Source organism: Cnephaeus nilssonii (assembly GCF_951640355.1).
Source record: "Cnephaeus nilssonii genome assembly, chromosome: 13".
Lineage (NCBI taxonomy): Eukaryota > Metazoa > Chordata > Mammalia > Chiroptera > Vespertilionidae > Cnephaeus > Cnephaeus nilssonii.
Genome location: NC_137084.1, coordinates 46,427,009 through 46,452,512, shown reverse-complemented (window position 1 = coordinate 46,452,512; position 25,504 = coordinate 46,427,009). Strand labels below are relative to the sequence as shown.

At 38.9% G+C, this 25,504-nt stretch overlaps 1 protein-coding gene across 1 annotated transcript in view; it reads left to right on the top strand.

Moving 5' to 3' along the window:
* The window catches only part of GDPD4 (glycerophosphodiester phosphodiesterase domain containing 4), a gene marked incomplete at its 5' end in the record, with an annotated part of 121,551 nt that overhangs the window by 24,209 nt on the left and 71,838 nt on the right, over window positions 1–25,504 (top strand). Inside the window, 2 exons of the mRNA XM_079789176.1 lie at window positions 9,240–9,302; window positions 12,052–12,155. Of these exons, the coding sequence (XP_079645302.1) occupies window positions 9,240–9,302; window positions 12,052–12,155 (167 nt within the window). The remainder of the gene's footprint in view (window positions 1–9,239; window positions 9,303–12,051; window positions 12,156–25,504) is intronic.

Genomic DNA, 25,504 nt, shown 5'->3' with positions numbered 1-25,504 from the left:
TTCCTTCTAGTTTCATCATCATCTAGTTCAAACTTTTTCCTCATTGTTCACTGTGATGATTTCCCTTTGATCCATGTGGTTTTATAACGATAGTGTTTCATTACCAGATGTGCAGTTTTCTAGTTATCTTTCTCTTACCGATTTCTGGCTTAATTGCAATGAAGTAAGAAAATGTGCTCTTGCCGAAACCGGTTTGGCTCAGTGGATAGAGCGTCGGTCTGCGGACTGAAAGGTCCCAGGTTCGATTCCGGTCAAGGGCATGTACATTGGTTGCGGGCACATCCCCGGTAGGGGGTGTGCAAGAGGCAGCTGGTCGATGTTTCTCTCTCATCGATGTTTCTAGCTCTCTGTCCCCCTCCTTTCCTCTCTGTAAAAAGTCAATAAAATATATATATATATAAAGAAAATGTGCTCTTAAGATTTCAATTCTTACAAGTGTATTACAACCCGTTGTGTACTCAATGCATGATCACTTTTCATAAATGTTCCGTTTCCATTAGGAAAGAATGTGCATTCTGCTGTCATTGAGAACAGTGTTTTATAAATGTTAGACTGGTTAGTTAATTAAGTTGTTAAAATCTTTTATATCCTTACAGACTTTTAAAAATCTTCTTATTGTGTCCATTATTGAGAGAGATGTGGTAAATCTTTCACCATATTTGTGGACTTGTCTTTTGCTCCTATAAGAGAATATGTGGTTGGGTGCCTATAAATTGAAAATTCTTTTAAAAAATCATTTTTATTATTACGGAATGTCCCTTTTGTTTTTACTAACTCTGGTTGCTTCAGGGTTTTTTGATCTGCTAGTAAGTAGATTGCATCTTTTGGCCCTAATTCTCACCCTTACGTTAGTTATGCCTTTTGCGTTCACACTGTTTGCTATATAACTTTATAGTGCCTGTCTACCATGAGTTGACCTGCTCTGGTTTTGACTTTGACCTCAAGGCATCCTTTGAAGCAGAGGCTTGAAATGGGCTTGCACAGTGGAACTTCCTTTCTTGGACATTTTCCATCACCATGAGACCATCCTCAGGCTAACCTGGTTGAGTGACATGGAGCAGTCAGTTCACCCCAGTCATCCTAGTTGAGGACAGTCTAGAGCCACAGGATAGGTAGTCAATCAGCTCAGATGTGTGTGTAGTAAATGCTTATGTTTTTGTTACTGAGGTTTTGTCTTTGGTTGGTACATGTCATATCCTGGTAATGAAATAGTGGGATATATATATATATATATATATATATATATATATATATATATATATATACACACACACACACATACACACACACACACACACACACACACACGTACTATATCTTTTTCCTTCTACCTCAACAAATCAACTTCTTATATGGTGGGTTTTGTTATTTTAATCTAGACAATTTTTGTGTTTTTAAAATTGGAGCATTGTTCCACTTACATTAAAAGGAATTGTAGATAGCCGAAACCGGTTTGGCTCAGTGGATAGAGCATCAGCCTGCGGACTGAAAGGTCCCAGGTTCGATTCCAGTCAAGGGCATGTACCTTGGTTGTAGGCACATCCCCGGTGCGGGGTGTGCAGGAGGCAGCTGGTTGATGTTTCTCTCTCATGGATGTTTCTGGCTCTCTATCCCTCTTCCTTCCTCTCTGTAAAAAATCAATAAAATATATTTTTTTTTAAAAAAGGAATTGTAGATATATAAAGGGTGGGCCAAAAGTAGGTTTGCACTTGTGAGTACTCGAAAAACAGAGTTAGTAAAGCTGTTGTAATAATCATAATCTGCATGGCTTTTTCCATACAAACAACTGTAAACCTACTTTTGCTTCACTCTGTATTTAGGTTTAAATCAGACATTTCATTGTTGAGAGTATTACAGATGTCTCCCTTTGCCCCCCATCCCCATTGCTCCCATCCACCTGGTTCCTTGAAGGCCCCACCCCAGGCCTTCACCACACTATAGTCTGTGTCCATAGGGAATACATATATGCATATAAGTTCTTTGATTAATCTCTTTCCACCCCCCATCTCCCCTTCCCTCTGAGACACATCAGCCTGTTCCATGTTTCCATGACTTGGTTCTATTTTATTCATCAGTTTATTTTGTTCATTAGATTCCTTGTTCATTTATTTTGATTTTTAGATTCAGTTGTTGATGGATACTTATTTACTGCCATTTTATTTATATTTTTGATCCTTGTTCTTCCTCTTCCTCTTCTTAAAGAATATCCTTCAACATCGAGGCAAGACCCTCCACCAGAAAAAAGATTATGACTTGCTGAAGGCTCAATGGTGGTTAGCATTTTTTAGCAGTAAAATATTTTTCATTAATGTGTGTACATTGTTTATTAGACATAATGCTTTTGCATATTTACTATACTACATTATAGTGTATACATAACTTCTGTTTGCATGGGAATCCAAAAAATTCACATGACTTGCTTTATTGCAATATTCACTGTGTTGTGATGGTATGGTAACAAACCTGCAATATCTCCAAGATATGCCTGTACTCACTTCCTTTGCTTCCTTTCTTTGATGCATTGTTATCTTTCACTGCCTATTGTCTACTGTCCGAAAACTGTGGCTTCATATTTTCCCCAGTTTTTAGTAACTTAAAGTGGGAGGTTTACTGCAGTTCCTGTTCTTTATGTAGATGCACATTCCTACCTGATACCTTTTTCCTTCATACTGGATGACTTTCTTTAACATTTCTGTAGTGTAAGTTACTTGGTGATTAATTCTTGTAGTTTTAAAGTATCTGAAATGTCTTTATTTAAGCTTCATTTTTTTTTTTAAAAAAACTGTTTTTGCTGAGTACCGAGTTCTAGATTAACATGCTTTGTTTTGTTTTCTTAAATTCTTTAGAGATGTTTCTCCACTGTCTTCTGGCTTGCATTGTTTTCAGCAAGAAATCATTGTTGTTGAAGGAATATCAAGAAGTCATTCTTATCTTTGTTCCTCTATATGTAATACGTTTTTTCTCTCTGGCTGGCTTTGAGCCTTTTTTTTTCCTTAACCAGTGTTTTTAAGCATTTTGCTTATGATATTACTTGTAAGTTTCTTTTTCTTGGATTTGGGTGTGCTTCTTAGGTTAACAGTTTTTATCAAATTTGAGAATTTTTACCCATTCTTCAAATATTTTGTTCCCTTTCTTTCTTTTTCCTCTCTTTCAGACACTCCAGTCACATTTGTATTAGACTGCTTGTAATTGTTTTACAGCCCACAGTTCTCTTCATTTTTTAAAATTCTCAAGTTCTTTAATCTTTTTCCTTCAGTGTCTAATTGGTTCTTAATGCCAACAGTATATTTTTCATCTCAGACATTATTATCTTTCATCTCTAGAAGCTCAACCTACATCTTTTAAAAATATTTTCTATGTCTCTCCATAACATGCTTGTTTCCCTATAGTGTCTTGAACATATGGAATATAGTTACAATTATGTTTTAATGTCATTTCCTACTAATTTTATCATCTGAGACATTTCTGAATTATTGTTGATTAAATGACTTTTTCTCTCCGTATGGGTTATATTTTCTTGCTTTTTTATGTCTTTGGTAATATTTTTCCTTAAGATTAATTTTATTACTTTTATTTCAATTACAGTTTACATTATATATTATTTGGTATTAGTTTCAGGTGTGCAACATCGTGGTTAGACAATCATATACTTTACAAAGTGTTCCCCCTGACATTTCCAGTAACACCTGGCACCATACATCTGTGTTCATCAGGGATATTGACCTGTATATGGTAATTTTTTCATTGCATGCTAGGGATTGTGCATTTTGCTTTGTTTGCTGCTTCTCATATTCAAAAAATATTCTTGGTCTTTGTTCTTGAACACAATCAAGTTACTTGGAAAGATTTTGGCTCTTTTGAAAATAACCTTAAAGCTTTGTTAGTCCAGGCCATAGGAGCCTTTAGTGTAGGCCTAATTTTTCCCCCATTATTAAGGCAATACTCTCTGAGTATGCTACATAGTGCTGTATGTATTACAAGTTTTTGTGCTCTGGTGGAAAACACCAACCATTCCCAGCCTTTTGTGAGCTCTGGAGATTGTCTCACCATCTCCTTTTGTGTGGCAATTTTTCTAGCCTCAGGTAATTTCTCCATAGGTAGGTACGGATCAATATTCTATTGGGGACTCAGGGGAGACACAGTGGGAACACTTAACCACCCCAAACTCTCATTTCTATCTGCTCAGTTCAAGTATACTGCCAGATTTTACTTGCATTCTTACTTCTAGTGCTTCATCCTAGAAACTCTATCTAGATTGTGCATGGGACATTAACAGTGCTGGCATACTTTGTTTTATTGTGCTTCACTTTATTGTACTTTGCAGATATTTTCTCCTTTTACAAATTGAAGGTTTTGGGCAACGCTGCATCATTTTTCCAATAGTATTAGGTTACTTTGTGTTTCTATGTCACATTTTGGTAATTTTCCTAATGTTATTTTATACATGTTATGGTATCTGTTATCTTTGATATTACTATTGTAATTAATTTTGGGTGTCAGGAGCTGTACCCATATAAGATGGTGAACTTAATTGATAAATGTTGTGTGTATTCTGACTTCTCCTCTGACCATCCTTTCTCCTCTCCTTCTTGGGCTTTCTTATTCCCTGATACAAAAATATTAAAATTGGGCTAATTCATAACCCTAAAATGGCCTCTAAGTATCCAAGTGAAAGGCAGAGTTAGATGACTCATTTCAATTCAAAAGCTAGAAATGTTTAGGCTGAGTGAGGAAGATATGTTGAAGGTCAAGTTAGGCTGAAGGCTAGGCCTGCTGCACCAAACAATTAGCCACGTTGTTAATGCAAAGGAAAAGTTCTTGGAGGAAATTAAAAGTGCTACTCCAGTGAACAAATGATAAGAAAGCAAAGCAACCATATTATTGATATGGAGAAAGTTTTAATGGTTTGGATAAAAGATCAAATCAGCCACAACATTCCACTTAAGCCAAAACCTAATCCAGGCAATGCTCTAACTCTCTTAAATTTTATGTAGGCTGGGAGAGGTGAGGAAGCTGCAGAAGAAAAGTTGGAAACTAGTAGAGGTTGGTTCATGCGGTTTAAGGAAAGAAGCTGTTTCCATCACATAAAAGTGCAGGGTGATGCAGGCAGTGCTGATGTGGAGACTGCAGCAAATTATCCAGAAGATATAGCTGAGATAATTAATGAAGGTGGCTATACCTAGCAACAGATTTTAAATGTAGATGAATAGCATTGCATTGGAAGAATATGTCATCTAGAACTTGCATAGCTGGAGAGGAGAAATCAATGCCTGGTCTCAAAGCTTCAAAGGACAGGCTGACCCTTTTGTTAGTGCCTAATCTAGCTGCTGACTTTAAGTTGAGGCTAATGCTCATTTACCCAATCAAAAACCCTAGTGCCCTTAAGAATTATGCTAAATCTACTCTACCTGTGCTTTGTAAATGAAACAACAAAGCCTGGCTGATGGCACATATGTTTGTAAATGGTTACTGAATATTTAAGCCTACTGTTGAGATCTGCTCAGAAAAAAGATACCTTTGAATATGTTATTGCTCATTAACAATGTACCTGGTCACCTAAGAGCTCTGCGGGAGATTACTTTTGTTTTCATGCCTGCTAACAAAACATCTATTTTTCAGTCCATGGACCAGGGGGTAATTTTGATTTTTAAGATTTATTATTTAAGAAATACATTTCAAAAAGTAAATAAAAAGAAGAAGAAATACATTTTATAAGGCTATAGCTGCCATAGCTAGTGATTTTCTGATGGATCTTGGCAAAGTAAATTCTGTAAAGGATTCACCAGTCTAGAGGCTATTAAGAACGTTCATGATTGCCCAGCTGGTGTGGCTTAGTGGTTGAGTATCGACCCATGAACCAGAAGGTCAGGGTTTGATTCCCAGTCAGGGCACATGCCTGGGTTTGGGCTCAATCTTCAGTGTGGGGTGTGCTTGAGGCAGTTGACCAATGATTCTCTCTTATCATTGACTAGAGGCCTGGTATGTGAAATTTGTGCATGGCGGGGAAGGGGGGGTCCCCTCAGCCCAGACTTCACCCTCTCCAATCTGGGACTGCTAGCTCCTAACTGCTCACCTGCCTGCCTGCCTGATAACCCCTAACTGTCCCCCTTGCCAGCCTGATCACCCCTAACTGCCCCCCCTGCCGGCCTGGTCGTCCCATGCAGACTGCTATTTGGTTGTTACTGTTACTGTGATGGCGTCCTGGACAATTTGCATATTCCTCTATTATTAGTATAGATTACTAGTTTAGATGTTTCTATCTCTCTCCCTCTCCCATCCTCTCTGAAATCAATAAAAATGTATTTGAAAAGAAAGAATGTTCATGATTAATGGAAACAGTCAAAGTATCAACATTAATAGGAATTTGGAAGAAGTTGTTTCCAACCCTCCTGAAAGACTTTGAATGGTTCAGTACTTCAGTGGAAGAGGAACTACAGATGTAGTGGAATAGAGAACTAGAATCAGAATTGGAGTATGAAGATATGACTGAATTACTGTAATCTTATGATAAAATGTCAAGGGATGAGGAGTTGCCTCTTATGGAAGAGCAAACAAAGTGGTGTCTTAAGATGGAATTCACTCCTGATGAAGTTACTGTGAAGAGTGTTGAAATGAAACAAAGGATTTAGAAAATTATCTGAACTTAGTTGATAAAGCAGCAACAGGGGGCTTGAGAGAATTGACTTCAATTTTGAAAGAAGTTCTACTGTGGGTTAAATGTTATCAAATAGCCTTACATGCTACGGAGAAATTATTTGTGAAAGAAAGTCAATCGATGGGACAAACTTCATTGTTGTCTTATTTTATGAAACTGCCAGAGCCATGTTAGTCTTCAGCAGCCACCACCCTGATCAGTCAGCAGCATCAACATCGAGGCAAGACCCTCCACCAGAAAAAAAGTTTACGACTTGCTGAAAGCTTAATGGTGGTTAGAAATTTTTAGCAATAAAATATTTTTAATTAAGGTATGTACGTTGTTTTTTAGACATAATGCTTTTGCATATTTACTATACTACAGTATAGTGTAAACATAACTTCTATATGCACAGGAATCCTTCACATGACTTGCTTTATTGCAATATTCACTGTGTTGTGATGGTATGGTACCAAACCTGCAATATCTCCAAGATATGCCTGTACTCACTTCCTTTGCTTCCTTTCTTTGATGGATTGCTATCTTTCACTGCCTATTGTCTACTGTCTGAAAACTGGGGCTTCATATTTTCCCCAGATTTTTAGTCACTTAAAGTGGGAGGTTTACTGCAATCCCTGCTACTCCATTTTGTCCAAAAGTGGCTATTTAGACTCTGTACTATTAACTACAACACTGGAGTCCTTTTCACAAAAGAACAAAGTGGAGCATAACAAAGTTTTCAGGGGTAGAGACTATTGCCTGGCATCAGGTCCTTTAAGGCTGTTCTTGTTTGTTTTTAAATACATTGTTCTTTTTTCCCAAAATTCCACACATTCTCTGAAAGTTCCTGAGTATGAGAACAACATTATCCTATCACAGTGGAATGAGAAAATGCAGTAGTGACAGCTATATGCCCCCCAATATCTGTTTTTCCTTTTTTTAACTAGTAAGAAAACCCTGTCACTGAAATGCCATGTTCAGTTTCTGTAAATGTCCTTAAAATAAAGGGAAGAATCATTCTTTATTCCCCCCTCCTTCCTATTAGCTGGAATTTGGAGTATGGCTGTAGCTTGAGCTGCCACTTTGGACCCTGAGAAAGAAGCCCTATGCTGCAAAGGAACAGCAAGGTGGATAATGTCTGGGTTCTTAGTGACATTGTGAAGCCACATACCACATAATTTGTTCTTTCTACCTTTGAAATTTTATGTTGGCAAAATAAAAAATATATTTGTTTTATTTCAGGCATTGCTATTTTGAATATTCCATTATTATTAATTGAGGCTAACCCTCACCAATTCCATATGGGAGAGGATAGAAAGGAAAGGGGCATGCACTATGTGTGTGAATCACCTATTAGACAAGGATTGTATTTTTCATATACCTCGTCCATACCTCTAAGTTCTCAAGTTATTTCAGTTTAAAATATACATTTGTATATATTACCTAATGTGATGCTTTCAGCATCTAGTAGTTGGCTAGTGCAGAGAATATGGTCCTGTTTTAGAGGTGAGAAAACAGCATTGAGTGGTGCAATGACCGTGATAAACACTCAAGTTAGTAGGAAAGGTGGGAGGAAGCTCTAGTCTTCTGTGCTGAATTAAGTACAGTATCCTACATTATGAACTTAAAAAGAAATCAATTTTTATGGTGGGGTAGGAAACATTTAAAGGAGGTACTAGATCCTGATTGTTTTATTTGTCATTGCAGCAAAAGGGTGAACCATGGAAGAGAAGGAAAAGCAGGGAACAAGAAGATCGAAAACGTGTTCCTCATGTATAGAAGACAATTGCAACCACGAGTGCTATGTCACCTACATTACTGGCTTATACAGCTGTCAGTGGGAAAGCAAACTAGAGAAGCAATCTGGACGTGGACCCTGCTGCTGCTCTTGGGTACAGAGAGATGTGGAGATATAGACCACACTTCCTGAGATGTGGGGAACATGGGCTGGTCCCCGCCACCATGAGGGCTCATTATCTCCAGAACCGGGCATGCTTGGGCTCTAGTTCTCCCAGGAAAGGTCTGCTGCAATTCTGGAGCCAAAGTTAACCTTAATGAAACATGTGCTCGTGTTCTCTCACTTTTACTCTTCATTTCTCCTTTTCCTTGCCACCTCTCTTATCATTCATTTATTCATTCACTCACTTTTATTCACTCAGTGAACCTTGAAGAAAAAGTGAAGTTCAAGTACATTTAGATGTTTTTGTCTAGGGATTACAGGACTGCCTGAATATTTAATTTTCTCTTCATTGTGAGTTTCCCAAAGGAGCTCTGCTTATGAGAAAGAAAGAAAAAAAGCAAGTGGGAGGCAAGGTGCTCTTTTATTTATTTTTATTATTTTTAATGTTTTTTTTTAAGAGAAAGAGAGAGAGGAAGAGAGGGAGAGAGAGAGAGAAACATCAATATGAGAGAGAAACATCGATTGGCTGCCTTCTTTATGCAACCTGACAGGGGATTGAGCCTACAACATGGGCATGTACCCTGATTAGGAATCGTACTGGTGACCTTTCAGTGCATGGGATGACGCTCAGCCAATTAAGCCACACTGGCCAGGGCAAGGTATTCTTTTATTATTGGTCAGGCTAATGCCTCATTTTCCCTAAAGAAGAACTCTGATAAGCCTGAGTGGTGGCATGTGGCCTATCCTTACCTCATGGCAGTATTCAAGGTAAGATGTTGGTGGCCTGGATTCGAGAAGTGATGGTAAAGATGGAAAAGAGTGAATTGATTAAAAAGAGATTTATTATGTGGAGATGAAGTTGTCACACGAGAACTATAAAGAAGGACATAGAGAGAAGGATAAAGGGAGGCTTCCTGGGAATGATGACATTTAAGGCAATGTGGCATAGTTGAAAAATCCCTGGACCAGAGCCTGGGGGTATGTTTGGGTCCTAATTCCAACTCTGCCCTTTGGCTGGTTATATGAATTGAAGTAGGTAATTCTCATGACCCCATTTCTACGCTGGGGAAGGAGTAGAGCATAGAGCATAAGAGCTAAGATTGTGGGTCTGGGAAAGATGGCCTGGATTCAATTTATGGCTTCACCACTGACTACCACCAACTTGGAGTTTTATCGCTGTGGTGCTTTTGATTCCTCAATAGAATAATGGAGATAATAACAATAGTCCCCACCAATAGGGTTTGTGAGGATAGAAGAGATAATATAAGGAAAACACTTAGAATTGGGCTCGGCACACAATTAGCACTCAATAAGTATTAGCTATTTTTATTAATATGTTGGAGTCTTTGCCTTTGGAAGTGATCTTCCACATATATAAATGATTGTGCAGGCAATTCTGACTAGGAGGAATGAGGTAGGTAGGAGTCCAGAGACAGTGAAGCACAGTGGTGTGTTTAGGGAAAAACAAATTTTCAGTATTGAATTTAGTGACATGTAAGTTCATAAATGATAAGTGGTGGGATTGGAAAGGAATATTTTAACTAAATTATAAAGCTTCCCTAATTCATGCTAAAATATTTGAACTTTATCCTGTAAACAGTGAAAAAAATTTTTTTAATTTTAACTTTTAAAATATTTTTATTGATTTCAGAAAGCAAGGGAGAGGGAGAGAGAAATAGAAACATCAGTGATGAGAGAGAATCGTTGATCAGCTGTCTCCTACATGCCCCCCACTGGGGACCAAGCCTGCAATTCAGGCATGTGCCCTGACTGGGAATCAAACTGTGACCTCCTGGTTCATAGGTCAGTGCTCAACCACTGAGCCACGTTGGCTGGTCAATAGTGAAAATTTTGAGCAAGAATGGCAACAATCAGAATCAAAATACAAAAATTGATTTAATCAACAAAAACCACTTTATTGAGCATTTACAATGTGCCACAGTGTACAACTAAGGCCTCTAGCCCTCTTGCGTCTTAAATTCTAGTGAGATGAGTTAGGCAATAAATAATGAATCAAGAAAGATGATTTCAGATAGTGGTAAGAGCTTTGAAGATAATAAAAAGAAAGATGTGTTAGGAACTGTGATGGGAGCGTGGTTAGAGAAGACCTTTTTGAACAAGGGTAATGTGAGCTATTTCCTAAATGAAAAGGAAGAGCCAGGCATGTGTATATCTAGGGGAAGAAGTATTCTAGGCAGAAGAACTAGGAAGAACTCTAGGGAGTACAAAGCTCTTGTGATGGGAACACATTTGGTTATGGTCCAGAAACAAGGCCAGTGTGGCTGGAGTTCAGAAGTGGAGTCAGTGTGTAGATCGGATGAGTCAAGGGTGGGTTAGGGTTGATCATATAGGACATTTCCAGCATGGCAGGCAGGTTGGATGAAATTCTAGTATAATAGGAAGCCCTGGGAGTTTTGTGAACAGGGGAGGGACATTATCTGATACAGGTTTTTAAAAACCCACCTAAGTTTTATGTAGAGAATAAGACCTGAGTCAAATCCTGTGCTCTCCATCCTCTGATATTCAGGAGTGGTAGTTTAATGCTATGATATTTGTAATGTCTCTCATCTTTTTGGAATACTGTTTCTATGTTTTCCATTATATTTTTTTTCTTATTCACAATCACCCCATGATTTAATCAGGGTAGGGATTAGTCTATCTATTTTTAACACAGTAAAAACAGTGTCCCTAAGAGACGGATTTCTTATTTCTGCGATAGAGGTGTTAGGATTATAGCTCTGCAATCAAAACCTAATGTTCTCAAGGAGGGTTTGGCAACCTCTGGCATGGCTGGTTTGTAACATGATTTTTAGTGTAGGGGGTTGCCTTCAAGCCTCAGTTTGTCCTCCATCCTGGCTTTGGTTCACAGATCTGGTCAGTATCCTTGCTACTTGTCTGTTTCATCTTGAGTCAGTTACTTTACATCGCTGAATTTTATTTCTTTCTTCTGAAAAATGAGGGTAATAATACCTAATGTAAATGGCTATATTGATAGCTAAATACAATGAAAGTAGCTTGTGATGTCCCTAGCATTGTACTAACACAAAATAGTTACTCAAAAAAAGCTTTATTTCCTAAGCTGCTTATGCCCCCCTTCAAATGTGACTAGGTAAATGACTAAATTAACTGATGAACAATGAATTAATGAATTACTCAATGAATGAGTCATCAAAAAATTTGATAGGTGGAGAAGTGTATAAATTCATCAGATAATTGTTGAGAGCCAGCTGCATTTAAGGAACTATGCTAGATATTAGCAATACAGCGATGTTAGAAGTTCCTGTTCCTCAGAGTAGAAGCTGTCACAATAAATACAAACATAATTTCATTTCGGTGTAATAAATGTTATAATAGGCTTGTACAAAATTCCATAGGGGTCAAAATAACACAGTGTTCACTGCAGACTGGGAGAGTAATGCATGGCCCTATACCTATACAGAGCTTTGGCAAGTGTTAGATATTGCTGAGGTAACATGGATAAATGGAGTTAAATTTGACTTTCATTTTTTCTTCCCAGGTAGAGCAGTTATTTTGCCCATTTATGGTAATGGCATTTTGCATGTCTGTAGTTTTGCTGTTCATGTGGATAGAAACCTCAAATGAATATAATGGCTTTGACTGGTGAGTTTCACTTTTTGTGTTTTCATTTGTGAAAGGGCTTTTTGGTCTAATAGCCACCTGGATCCGATCTGAGGTTGAAAAGATCCAATGTCATAAGAGGGAAGGTGGGCAAAATTGTGCTTTCCATACCTGGTGGGTGGAGGCCTGCCCCTGGGGTGGGGTAAGGATGCTGAGCACCCTCACCTATTATACTGCGCATCCACCTATGTTCAGTGGGATCAAATCTGATTCAGAGGGAAGTTTCTCTGTGCTTCCAGTGTCTCCAATACGTCTATTATGACTACTCTCTGACACCTGTTCCTCAGCCGTTTTGTCTGGATTACTGATGCTTATGCTAGTTGTCCTTCATTATCTCTTTCATTGATCCCTGGTGTTTGTGCCTCACCTCCAGCCTCTGTAGGCATAGCCAGCAGATGAGAACAGAAAGTCAGAAAGCCAAGTCTGGTGGCTGCAATCTTATATAATAAAAGGCTAATATGCAAATTGTCCCCTCAACCGGGAGTTCAACCAGGAGTTCAAGTGGGAGTTTGACCAGGGGGTGGGGCCAGCTGGCCAACTGCCCACGGCCTCTCCCCCTGGCAGGCCCCGCCCCCATTCACGCCCCCCCCCCCCAATTGGTGGCAGGGCTGGCCAACTGCCTGCGGCCCCTCCCCCTAGCCAACCCTGCCCCCGATTGGCCCCTCTGACCCCAATTGGAGGCAAGGTCTGTCAGCCAACTGCCAGCAGCCCTTCCCTCCAGCTGGCCCTATCGGCCCCCGTGCGGGGGTCAGTCAGCCGGACCCCACCCATGCATGAATTTGTGCACTGGGCCTCTAGTTAATAATAATAGTGGCTATGTACCACTTTTCAACTTCTGAAAACATACAACCACCCTTTGAAATAGGTATACCATTATTTTCTCCATTCTACGGACATGGACTGAGACACAGAAAGTTCCCAGAGATAGTGACAGGAGTTCGATACAAGCATCAGAGTTCCTTGGACAGCTTGTTACAGCACAATCTGCCTGCCTCACATTTAGCAAGTTGGGGTAGCACCCAAGAATTGGGATTTCTAACATGTTACAGAATTCATTTCTTAGTTCTAATAATTTTTGGTAGAATTTTTAAGATTTTCTATATGTATTATCATGTCATCTGCAAATAGTGACAGTTTTACCTCTTCCTTTCCAATTTGGATGCCTTTTATTTTGTTTTCTTGCCTAATTACTCTGGCTTGGACTTCTAATATTATGTTGAATAAAAGTGACAAGAATGGGCATATTTGACTTGTTCATGAGCTTGTAAGAAAAGCTTTTACCTTTTCACCACTGAGTATGCTGTTAGCTGAGGGTTTGCTTTTAGTTTCATTGAGATGTAATTGACATATAACATTATATAAATTTAAGGTATACAACATAATGGTTTGATGTAAGTATAAATTACAAAATGATTATCACAATGAGTTTAGTTAACATCACCTCACATAGCTCCAAATGTTTTTTCTTATAAATGATAACTTTTCAGATCTACTTTCTTAGCAACATTCAAATATACAATATAGTATTGTTAACTATAGTCATCATGCTGTATATTATATCCCTAGAACTTATTTATCTTATTATGGAAGTTGTACCTTTTGACTGCCTTTGCTCAATTCTTAGACCCCAGACCCCTGATTCTGGCAACCACTAATTTGTTTCCAGTTTCTGTGAGTTCAGTTTCTTTAGATTTAAAGTCATTTAAGTGATATAGATATAAACATAAGTGATATCATACAGTATTTATCTTTCTCATCTGACCTATTTCACTTAGCATATTGCCCACAAGGTCCATCCATGTTGTTGCCAATAGCAAGATTTCCTTCTTTCAATGACTGAATAATATTTCTTTCTATGTATGTATTACATTTTTTAATTCATTCATCCATCAATGAACACTTAGGCTGTTTTTATGTTTTTGACTGTTGTAAATAAAGCTGCAATGAACCTGGAGGTACAGATATCTCTTCAGGATAGTGATTTCCTTTACTTTATGTACATACTAGAGGCCCGATGCACGAAATTCATGCAAGGGTAGGCCTTCACAGCCCCGGCAGCTGCCTCGGCCCTCGCAGCCACGGCTTCGTCTGGAAGGTTGTCCGGAAGGTTGTCCGGATGGTCATTCTGCTGTTCTGCCATTTGGTCGATTTGCATATTACACTTTTATTATTATAGATTATTATAGATACCGAGAGAAACATTGATGTCCAATTAATTGCCTCCAATACCCACTCCAACTGGGAATGGAACCTGCAACCTTTTGGTGTATGGGATGATGCTCCAACCAACTGTGCCACCTGGCCAGGGTTTTTGAGTTTATTCTTGTATATGATCTAAGAAGGTGGTCTAGGTTTCATTTTTTTTGCATGTATTTGTCCAATTTTCACAACACCATTTAATGAATATACAGTCTTTACCCCATTGTATGTCTCTGCCACCTTTGTCACATATTAATTGACTGTGTAGGCATGGGTTTATTTCTTGGCTCTCTATTCTGTTCCACAGATCTACATGTCTGTTTTTATGCTGCTATTCTCCTGTTTTGATTACTATATCATTTTAGTATGCTAGTTGCATGTCAAGTAACCTGATACCTCCAACTTTGTTCTTCTTTCTCAAGATTGCTGTAGCTACTAAGGGTCTTTTGTAGTTCTATGTAAATTTTTGGATTATTTGTTCTAGTTTTGTGAAATACCCTATTAGTATTTTGATAGGGATTGTGTTGAATATATATAGATTGAATATATATAGATTGTAGTACAGATATTTTAACTATGTTAATTCTTCCTATCCATGAGCATGGCATATACCTTCATTTATTTGTATATGTACAGATCTTTTACTTCCTTGGTTAAATTTATTTCTAGGTATTTTATTGTTGTAAATGGGATTATTTTATTTTCAGATAAATTGGCCTTAGTGTATAGAAACATTCCTAATTTTTGTGTATTAATATTGTATTCTGCAACTTTACTGAAATAATTAGATCAAACATCTCTTTGGTGAGATCATTAGGATTTTCTATATAAAAATTATGTAATCTGTAAATAGAGACAATTTTACTTCTTACTTTCCAATTATGATGCCTTTTATTTCTTTTTCTTGCCCAATTGCTCTAGCTAGGACTTCTAGTACTATGTTGAAAAGAAGTGGTGAGAGTGTGTACCCTTGTCTTATTCCTGATTTAAAGGAAAATCTTTCAAACTTTCACCATTGAGTAAGATGTTAACAATGGGCTTGTAATATGTGGCTTTTCTTATGTTGAGGTATATTCCTCCTACACTCAATTTGTTGATAGTTTTGATTACGATCATGAAAGAACATTGAATTTTGTCCGCTGTTCTTTTTATATTTAAGATGATATGTGGTTTTTATATTCCATTCTATTGATGTGATATTGTTACTAAATAAGGTCATGAGTTCACTGCCCCGAGAGAAGCCAAAGTCTGAGCAACAGGTTTCCCAGAGAACAAATGATGTATTTGTCAGGCAGCCAGATAAGGAGACTGGGGGCAAGGCTCAAGTCAGCATCCCTTGGATAAAGGATAATATCAGGAAGGGCCTATATATATTAATTCTAACTCAAGGGCTCAAATTGGGTAGTCTTGGAACTGAGTCATTGAAGGTAAGTAATATGGAGGGAGGAAGAGAGAACAAAGAAATTGCAGTTTGGTAGAAATTGTTTAATCAGGCCTTTGCCTGTCCAAATTTGGTCTCTGCTATCTTCCTTGTTGATGGATCTCTTGATTCTTAATGGGCTCCTGGTGGTAAAAGTAGCATCTCTTAAGTTCAGTGAATCTTGGTTCCTCTGTTCTCTTTGTTGTTGTTGTTTAATTAATTTTTTTATTGATTTCAGAGAAGAAGGGAGAGGGAGAGAGAGATAGAAACATCAATGATGAGAGAAATCATCGATTGGCCACCTCCTGCAGGCCCCCACCGGGGGTTGAGCCCACAACCCAGGCACGTGCCCCTGATTGGAATCGAACATGGGACCCTTCATTCTGCAGGCAGACACTCTATCCACTGAGACAAGCCAGCCAGGGCCTCCTCTGTACCCTTGAGGTTAGTTTAGGGTCAGTTAGCAGCTAACTGCCCCTGCTCAAGCCTCAGAGACTATTCTGATATGGCTTGATCTGATAGTCTCCGGAGTGCTGTGAGGAGACCTGTTGTTATCTCCTTAAAGACACTAAAAAATTAGAGGAAAAACTATTAGGGTCTGGTTTGAGTACTATAGCTTGGTTTCAATATATCACATTTACTATTTTGTATGTGTTGAGCCATCCTTGTATCATAGGGATGAATCCCACTTGATAGTGGTGTATGATCTTTTTTTTTTCCTTCTGTTTTTTTCTTTCTTCTTTTTGGTATATGTTCTTTTTAATGTGTTCTTGAATTTGTTTTGCTAGTATTTTTTTGTGTGAATTTTTGCATCTATATTCATCAGGAATGTCGCCCTGTAGTTTTCTTATAGTGTCCTTATTTGGCTTTGCATCAGGGTAATGCTGGCTTCATAAAATGAATTTAGGAGTTTTCTCTCCTCTTTAATTTTTTGGAAGTGTTTGAGAAGGACTGGTGTTAATTCTCCTTTAAATAGTTGCCAAAATTCAACACTGAAGCAATCTGGTCCTGGACTTTATTTTTGTTGGAAGATTTTGATTTCTGATTCAGTCTCCTTACTTGATATTGGTCTACTCAGATTTTCTGTTTTTTCATGATTCAGTCTGGGTAGGTGGTATGTTTCTAGGAAATTAATCCATTTCTTTCAGGTTGTCCAGTTTGTGGCATATAAATGTTCATAGAAGTATCTATGAGCCTTTCTATTCTGTAGTATCAGCTGTAATGTCTCCTCTTTCATTTATAATTAATTATTTGGGCCCTCTTTCTTTATCTTTTTTAGTCTCAGAAAAAATATTGCCATTTTGTTTATCTTTTCAAAGAACAAACACTTAGTTGTATTTTTCTTTTCTGTTGTGTTTCTGTTCTCTATTTCACTTATTTACCAAATGAATTGGTTCTTGAATGAAGGGAAGGCATTGAGGAAGGATCATGCAGACAGCCCAAAGTGTATACTGTCAATTTTCTTCCTGGTTCCCCTCTCCTTCCCATCCCCTCCCCCCAAAAAACTCTGGCCATTGCCAGGTGGTTGTGCAATGGGGGAGAAGAAATACTTTGGGGGAAATTACTGGATACTGACTCTGAACTGACACAAATTTCTGGAGATAAAGGGATTCATCAGTCAGAGTAGGGGCTTTTGGATAGTAGGAAATCAATAGAGTTTGGTTATTTCTCTAGTTCTGGAATGCATAGTTGGAACAAACATACTCAGAAGCAGGCAGAATTTTCATAGTGATACTCCATTGTCAAATAGAGGTATTTATAAGGGTGTGCTCCAGCAGGTCCTAAAGCCACAGTAAGTTTCATGGCCAGTTTTCCATTGCTGCCAAAGCAAATTATCACAAACAGATTGGCCTAAAATAATAGCTATTTACTTATTTATAACATATTTTTGTTGATTTCAGAGAGGAACGGAGAGGGAGCGAGAGATAGAAACATCAGTGATGAGAGAGAATCATTGATTGGCTGCCTCCTGCATGCCCCCTGCTGGGGATTGAGCCCATAACCTAGCATGTGCTTTAACTGGGAATCAAACTGTGACCTCCTGGTTCATAGATCAATACTCAACCACTGAGCCATGCTGGCTGGGCAACAATACCCATTTATTATCTCACAGCATGCTTGGCTGGATAATTTACTTCGGATCTCATGAGGCTGCAGTCAGGGTGCTGGCTGGACTGAACTTTTAACTGTAAGCCAATGGTGGGGAACCTTTTTTCTGCCAATGACCATTTGGATAATTATAGCATCATTCTTGGGCCATACAAAATTATCAGTTTAAAAATCAGCCTGCTATGTTTGGTCAAACATTTAATTAACTCACCCCTAATGCCTCGGCAGGGCCAGACCAAATGATTTCGGAGGCCTTATATGGCCTGCAGGCTAGACGTTCCCCACCCCTACTGTAGGCTCTGAGTGAGAATCCACTTCCAGTTTCATTCAAGTTGTTGATCAAATCCAGTTTGTTCTGATGGTAGGGGTGAAAAGCCTTTTCTTTAGTGCCTGTCAGATGGGAGTTGTTCTCAGCTTCTAGAGGCCAGTGCATTCTTTAGCTTGTGGCCTCCTCCATCTTCAAAGCTGGCAATGGTGTGTGAAGTTCTCAAACTTTAAATTCCTCTGACTTCTCCTTCTTTCTCTTCTCTTTGACTTCTTCTGATTTTAAGAACTTACCGTAGGTGATTAACATTGCATTCACTGATATAATCCAAGATAATCTCCCTATTTTAAAGTCAGCTGATTAGTAACCTTTATTATACCTATAAAGTTGTTTTACCATCTAACATAAAATCATCCCTGGTGTGACCCCAGAGGACAAAAGTCTAGGGGCCAGAATTCTGTCAATATAAATATATATATTTTAGTCATATATAAGGATATACATATGGATTTTTCTTCCATTCCTCTACCATTGAAAATTGAATGTGTTAATAGTATTTAATCAGCATTCACCTATCAGAATAGATGTAACAATCTTAATTAGCCTTCTTGGCAGCTTCTATGATAGAATAAGTTCTAATCTCTACAATAAATAAATTTTTGAGTAATCCCAGACCAATACAATATTTAACCATTTTAAAAGTTCTCAACCATTATCCTTTCAAATATTGCCTTTACCTTATTTTCTGTTTCCAGTGGCAATACAGGAATTCTGCATCCTCTTTTGGGGAGAAGAATGGTATGTTTTTGGTTGTATGAGACATAATTGCATCATGATAGAAAGTAAGGATAATTAATAGAGGTGTGTGTAGACACCAAGTTGACAAGAGTGGTCTGCAGTAGTGTACTATCTAGGTCAGTGATGGCGAACCTATGACACGCATGTCAGCACTGACACGCGTAGCCATTTCTGATGACACGCGGCCGCTGAGGTGGCCGCATGCCGAGGCTGAAACATTTGCTGCTCCTGAGGATGAAACATTTGCGAAATAATGTTTTTTCCTCAAAGTGACACACTACCCGAGTTATGCTCAGTTTTTTGGCGAAGTTTGACACAACAAGCTCAAAAGGTTGCCCATCACTGATCTAGGTCAACTTAGCTAAACTGAAGCTATATTTCTCTGAATTCCATTCTCAGTGTAGGATTAGGTTAGGATTAGTCACAAGAGAAATTTGCATAAGATTTGAGAGAGGGGAGTCAATCAGAAGCCATTTTTTTGCCTCTGAAGATCAGTAATGGGCCCAGGCATTACAGCATCCCTTGTGCAATATCAACATCTGGTAGTTTACGGAGTTGGCATGGAGCAGCACCTGGGCCCACATTCTCCCTGCTCCTGCCAGAGCTTCTTCAGCTTCTCCATGTCTTAGGCCAGGTAAGTATGCAGCTCAATGATGAAAGACACCAGGTTTTCCTGCAGGTCACCCTTATCATAAGGTTTGGAGGCAGTGTATTATAACTTTGTTAAATTAACACTTGTTAAGTGGAACACAGGGTGCCCCATGGTGATTCCAAGCAACCAAAATGGTGCGGGGTGGTTCAACAACAGACCAGAAGAGAAATTGAAATAGAGAAGTTTATCACTCATCGGTATTAGAGGAAGTTCATAGCATGCCTCGAGGGCCACACAGGGAGTTCAGGGCAGAGTGCAGGCAGAGGGAGGCAGGACCTTGGGCACATGCCTTTATTGTGGCCCAGGTGTGTAGTGCTTCTGGGTTTTGGTAAGACACATCGGGGTCTTCCCTAGGCTCTGGGGAGCAGAGGATACTGATCATAAGTCATATCACGTACTTACATTTGCTTCTGACTGTGAGCTGCTATCTAGGTGTGCGCTTCCCTGAGAGAGTTAGTGTCAGTTTAAGGTTCCTGCAGGCTACTTGCCCAAGCAAAATGGTGGCCAAGGCAGCAATACCAAAAGCAGCTTAGCTAAACTTTTGACACAGCGATAGATACAGGTTCCATGTTTTCTGTGTGCCCTCATGGGTTCCAATCTGTCCTCATGTGTTTCAGTTTGTCCTTGTGCGTCTAGTTTCTTCCCATGGGTTTCATTTCTTTTATCATGTTCAGTTTTCTTTCCCAACTGCTGGCCTATATGATTTCTGGCAACTTTAGGCCAAATATCAGAACAGGTATAACAACCTTACATAGAGCATTCTTTTGCAGCTTCTATGATAGCATAAAGCCTAATCCCATCAATATATTTATTTCTGAGTGATCCCAGACCAATACAATATTTTAATCATTTTGGAAAAGTTCTGAGCCATTATCTTTTGAAATTTGATTTTACCCTATTTTCTATTGCCTCTATTTAAAAAAAAAAATCGTTATTGTTGAGAGTATTACAGATGTCCCTTTTTCCTCCCCAATTGCTCCCCTCTACCCAGTTTCTGCCCCACCCTAGGCCTTCAGCACCCTATTGTCTGTGTCCATAGGTAATGCATATATGCATATAAGATCTTTGGTTAATCTTTCCCTGCCCCCCCCATCCCCGTACTCCTCTGAGATTCATCAGTCTGTTCCATGTTTCCATGTCTCTGGTTTTATTTATTCATCAGTTTATTTTGTTCATTAAATTCCTTGTTCATTATTTTGATTTTAGATACAATTGTTGATAGATATGCATTTATTGCTATTTTATCGTTCCTATTTTTTATTTTCTCCCCCTTCTTTCTCCCCTTCCTCCTTCTCCTCCTCCCCCTTCTCCTCCTTCCCCTTCTTTTCCCCCTTCCTCTTCCTCTTCTTAAAGAATACCCTTCAACATTTCATGTAATACTGGTTTGGTGGTGATGAAATCCTTTAACTTTTTCTTGTCTGTGAAGTTCTTTATCTGACCTTCAATTCTAAGTGATAGCTTTGCTGGGTAGAATAATTTTGTCACTCCCTTCAGGCCTGAAAAGTTTCTGTTGAGAAATTAGCTAACAGTCATATGGGTGCTCCCATGTAGGTAACTAAATGCTTTTTTCTTGCTGCTTTTAAGATTCTGTCTTTGTCTTTAACCCTTGGCATTTTAATTATGATGTGGGCCTCTTTGGGTTCCTCTTGTTTGAGGTTCTCTGCACTTCTTGGACTTGTAAATCAATTTCTTTCACCAGATAGGGGAAGTTTTCTGTCATTATTTCTTCAAATAGGTTTTCAATATTTTGCTTTCTCTCTTCTTCTGGCACCTCTATAATGTGAATGTTGGTACCTTTGAAGTTGTCCCAGAGGCTCATTACACTATCTCCATATTTTTGGATTCTTTTTTTCTTTTTGCTCTTCTGATTGTTTTTTGCTTCCTCATATTCCAAATCATTGATTTGATTCTCCACATCCTCTACTCTACTGTTGAATCCTTGTAAATTACTCTTTGTTTCAGTTAGTATATGCTTAATTTCTGACTGGTCCTTTTTCATGTCTTTGATGTTCTCACTAATTTAATTGAAATTTTCACTAAGATCCTTAAAATTCAAAGTCCCCTGAAGCTCTCAGTAAGATCCTTTAGCAGCCTTATAATCATTGTTTCTAATTCTGTATCTAGTAGTTTGCTTGCTTCCATTTCATTTAGTTCTGTTCCATTTCTTCTGTTTTTTTTTTTGTTGTTGTTGTTTGTTTTTTCATTTGTGACATGTTTCTTTTTCTCTACATTTTGGCTGCTTCCCTGTGTTTATTTCTATGTATTAGGTAGACTGCTATGTCTCCTGGAATTGGTAGAGTGGTCTTATATAGTAGGTATCCTATAGGGCCCAGTGGCTCAGCCTCCCCAGTCACTTGAGCTGGGCACTCTAGGTGTGCTCCTGTATGGGCTGTGTGCCTAGTCTTATTGTAGTTGAGCCTTGATTGCTGTTGGCCTCATTGGGAGGACTGACTCCCAGGGCAGTTGGCTGTGAAGACCAGCTTCAACTATACTCCTGTGATGCAGAACTTGCTTCATTGGGGCTTTGGTGCTCACTGAGTCTTCCCCTTGAGTTTGTCTCTTGTGAATGTGTAGAGTTGTAATCTGGTATGGTCTGAAGCTGTCCACTGGGTGCACTTGCTCTGGGGCCTTCCTGGAGGCATCCTGACAGGAGCTATAGAGATATCTGCAGATGGCTGTTATTTGTATTGAGCTTAGAAGTGCCAAGGTGAAGCCAAGCTGTGAAGCAAGGCAGGATGGTGCTAGGGCTGGGTTTGGGCCTCTTATTAATAACTATGGAGCATGCTGACACCAGTTGCTGCTTGTTTAAGAGATTTTAGGAAAATCTGAAGCCTGAGCCAGGACAGGCTATTCATATGGAAAAGCTGCTGCAAACAGCTTGGGTGGGACTGCAAGTTGGATGAGTCCAGGTCTCAGGGAATCACCAGGGTGGAGAAAACAGTGTGAGCCAGGATGATGGAAACTCAGATGTGGCTGCCAATCAGCTGTGGGATCAAGGAGGTCCCAGCATAGGAACAACGACCCCTGCGAGCACCTCTGTCTGGGCGAAAGCTGCCCCTGAGTTCCTGCCCCTATGCCAGACAGTCCAGTTCCTCCCTGTGTGTCTCTGGTTTCCCCAATGCTGCTGCCAAGTGCTGGAGCTCAGAGGGATTGAGTCCAAGTAAGTCCATGTGCCAGCCCTTTAAGGGGGGCAGCCTCCATGTCACTCAGCCACAATCCCTGATGGTTTTTACAGCCCGAAGTTATAGGGACTTCTATTCCCAGCTCTGGAACCCTGGGCTAGGGTCTGGTGTGAGGCTGGGACCCCTTGCTTCTCAAAGGAGACCTCCACAGCAGAGATATCCCTCCTGATTAAAAACACGCTGTAAGTGGGTGTTGAACCAGCCTGTTCCTACCAGTCTCAATGTACTTTCTTCTTTACTTCTCAAGTTGTATGACTTCCATTCAGCCAGCTTTCAGGCGGTTCTGAATGATGGTAGTTCTGTATTTTAGTTGTAATTTTGATGTGGTTGTGGGAGGCTGCGAGTACAGGTGTTTATGCCACCATCTCTATTGCCTCTATTTTTGAGACTTCTATTGTATGTATATTAGACCTTTTCTCTTTATCCCCTAGGTGTCTCAGATTTTTTTTTTTGTATTTTTCATGTTTTTTATGAGTCTCTGTTTCACTCTTGATTTTTTTAAACCTTTTTTTAAAACAAGTTTTATTTGGTTTTGTTTTACCTGCTATTGAATCCATTCATTGAATTCTTAACCCTTTGCACTCGCTTGCTTTTTTTCTTGATTCCTTTATTCTACTCGGGATTTAATTTTTTAAATACCCCAGATTTTACAAAGCGCGGCAGTAGAATAAAAAACTGGAGTTTCTTTTCATACAAACTTATTTATTTGGATTTTTTTATATTTCAAATTATTGATACATTCAAAGAGTATAAAAAGAGCTGCTACCGATGCTAACCGTGTCGAGTCACACTCGACATCCGAGTACAAAAGGTTAATAGTTGCTGCTGAATTTTCCTTTCTAAAATTCTTAATTGAGCCTATCTTTATTATTTCCTCACTGAAATTCTAACTTTGTCCCAGTCTAAACATTTAAAAAATTTTTATTGATTGATTTGAGAGAGGGGGGAAAGAGAGAGAGAGAGAGAGACACTTGTTTTTCCACTTATTTATACATTCATTGGTTGCTTCTTGTATGTGTCCTGACAGGAGATCAAACCCACAACCTTGGTGTATCAGGATGATACTCTAATCCTGAGCTACTCGGCCAGGGCCAGTCTAAACATTTTAAGGATAGTTATTTAGAAGTCTGTGTCACATACTTGGTTTGAAGCTAGGATTCATTCCCCCAAAGCAGTCTATTTCCAGTTTGTGCTTACTCGTAGGATGTAGCCCAGGAAGATCCCAAATCAAAGTATATGGTGTTTATCAGATTCTTCTCTTTTTCCCTCCTACTGCTGCAAGATGCAAGAAGCCCTCCTCCCTGTATCTTGGCCACTTCTAGAGAAAATCACTCCAACTGTCACATTATAGCTTTGGATTTCCTCTCTGATTTGGATCTTGGTTCTATATTTGGATCCTGGCTCTCTGATACCTTCATTTAGATTTAGAAAAACATATTGTTCAGTTTTTGTAGTTGTTTTCCTTAGCTAGAGAGATATAGAGCAGATTTTTGATGGATTAACTGTTACTTCTCTTTATTTCCAACTGTGTGTGGAGTAAACTTGTCTCCCCATTCCTTGCTATGTGAAGGTTCCCAATGCCTCACAACAACATACCTTTTTTTTTTTTTTCTTCTCAGAGTTACTGTCAGCTGACAAGTGGTGCTGATATAGAGCATTGTGGTTATGTAGGGTGTGAATTGGGAGAAGATGCTGGACAGCTGCATCTTTTAGCTGTGGGAAGGAGGGAGAAGGTCCTATACAATTTCTTTAAACATAAGTGCAGAGAGTGTAGATTTAGATGAGGTGATTGCCCTAAGAAGGCTGTCTCAGTTGAATGAGAAGGCCTTCATTCCAACAGGGGTTGTGATCATGCTGCTAGAGGGAGGTAAAATAGAGGCCCAGAGCAGGGAGAAAACTGCTTGAACATATGTAGAGTGAGCCCATTGTACCGTCATCAGCAACTGTGTGTTCACAGTTTAAAGAAGGGATGGCTAAAAAAGACCCTTTTTCAATCCTACTGATGTATATGCTTTCACTTAAACTCCTTTTCATTCTTCTCCCTTTTGTTACCCCACCACTGCTACCAAGAATGAGTACAGACGAAGTAGTAAAAGGGGAGATAAAAAGAGAGATAAAAACAAAAACAGTTTTTCCTTTGCCTGTAGTTCACAGCAGGTGGGTGAGCACTTCACCTGAGTTTGGTGAGCGAGTTTTGAGCTGAACTAAACTAATAATACTATTTCCATGTGATTGAATACATAAAAGAAGATCTTTTAGATTGAAAAAAGTGGGGGGAAAATCTAATGTGGCCAGAGAAATGCTTAGAAAGGAAGAGGCACTATTAAATGACAGCCCTTACTATCCTTATCACTTGGAAAACAAAGTCAATATCACTACTTGCTTAAGCCGTTTGATTATTTTTTTTGGCTGTATATAGACTGCTATTAGTTCATCTTTCATGGTCTTTTTCAAGGTACCTGTTTTATGGTTTTAATAAGCACAATGCTTGTGTTAAAACACCCTATTTCTGTTACGTGGATGTGAGTCCTTCCTTTATTTCTTTGAATAGCTGAGATATTTTTATTCTGTGCTTCTTTTCTGATGGTTCCATTAATAATATCGAGTTGGGTGCAAGTTCTTGAATTTAATCAGTACATTTGTTCACATTCCTTGTACATCTTATTAGTCCTGGTTATAGACTCATCTACGGACTACTCTCACCAG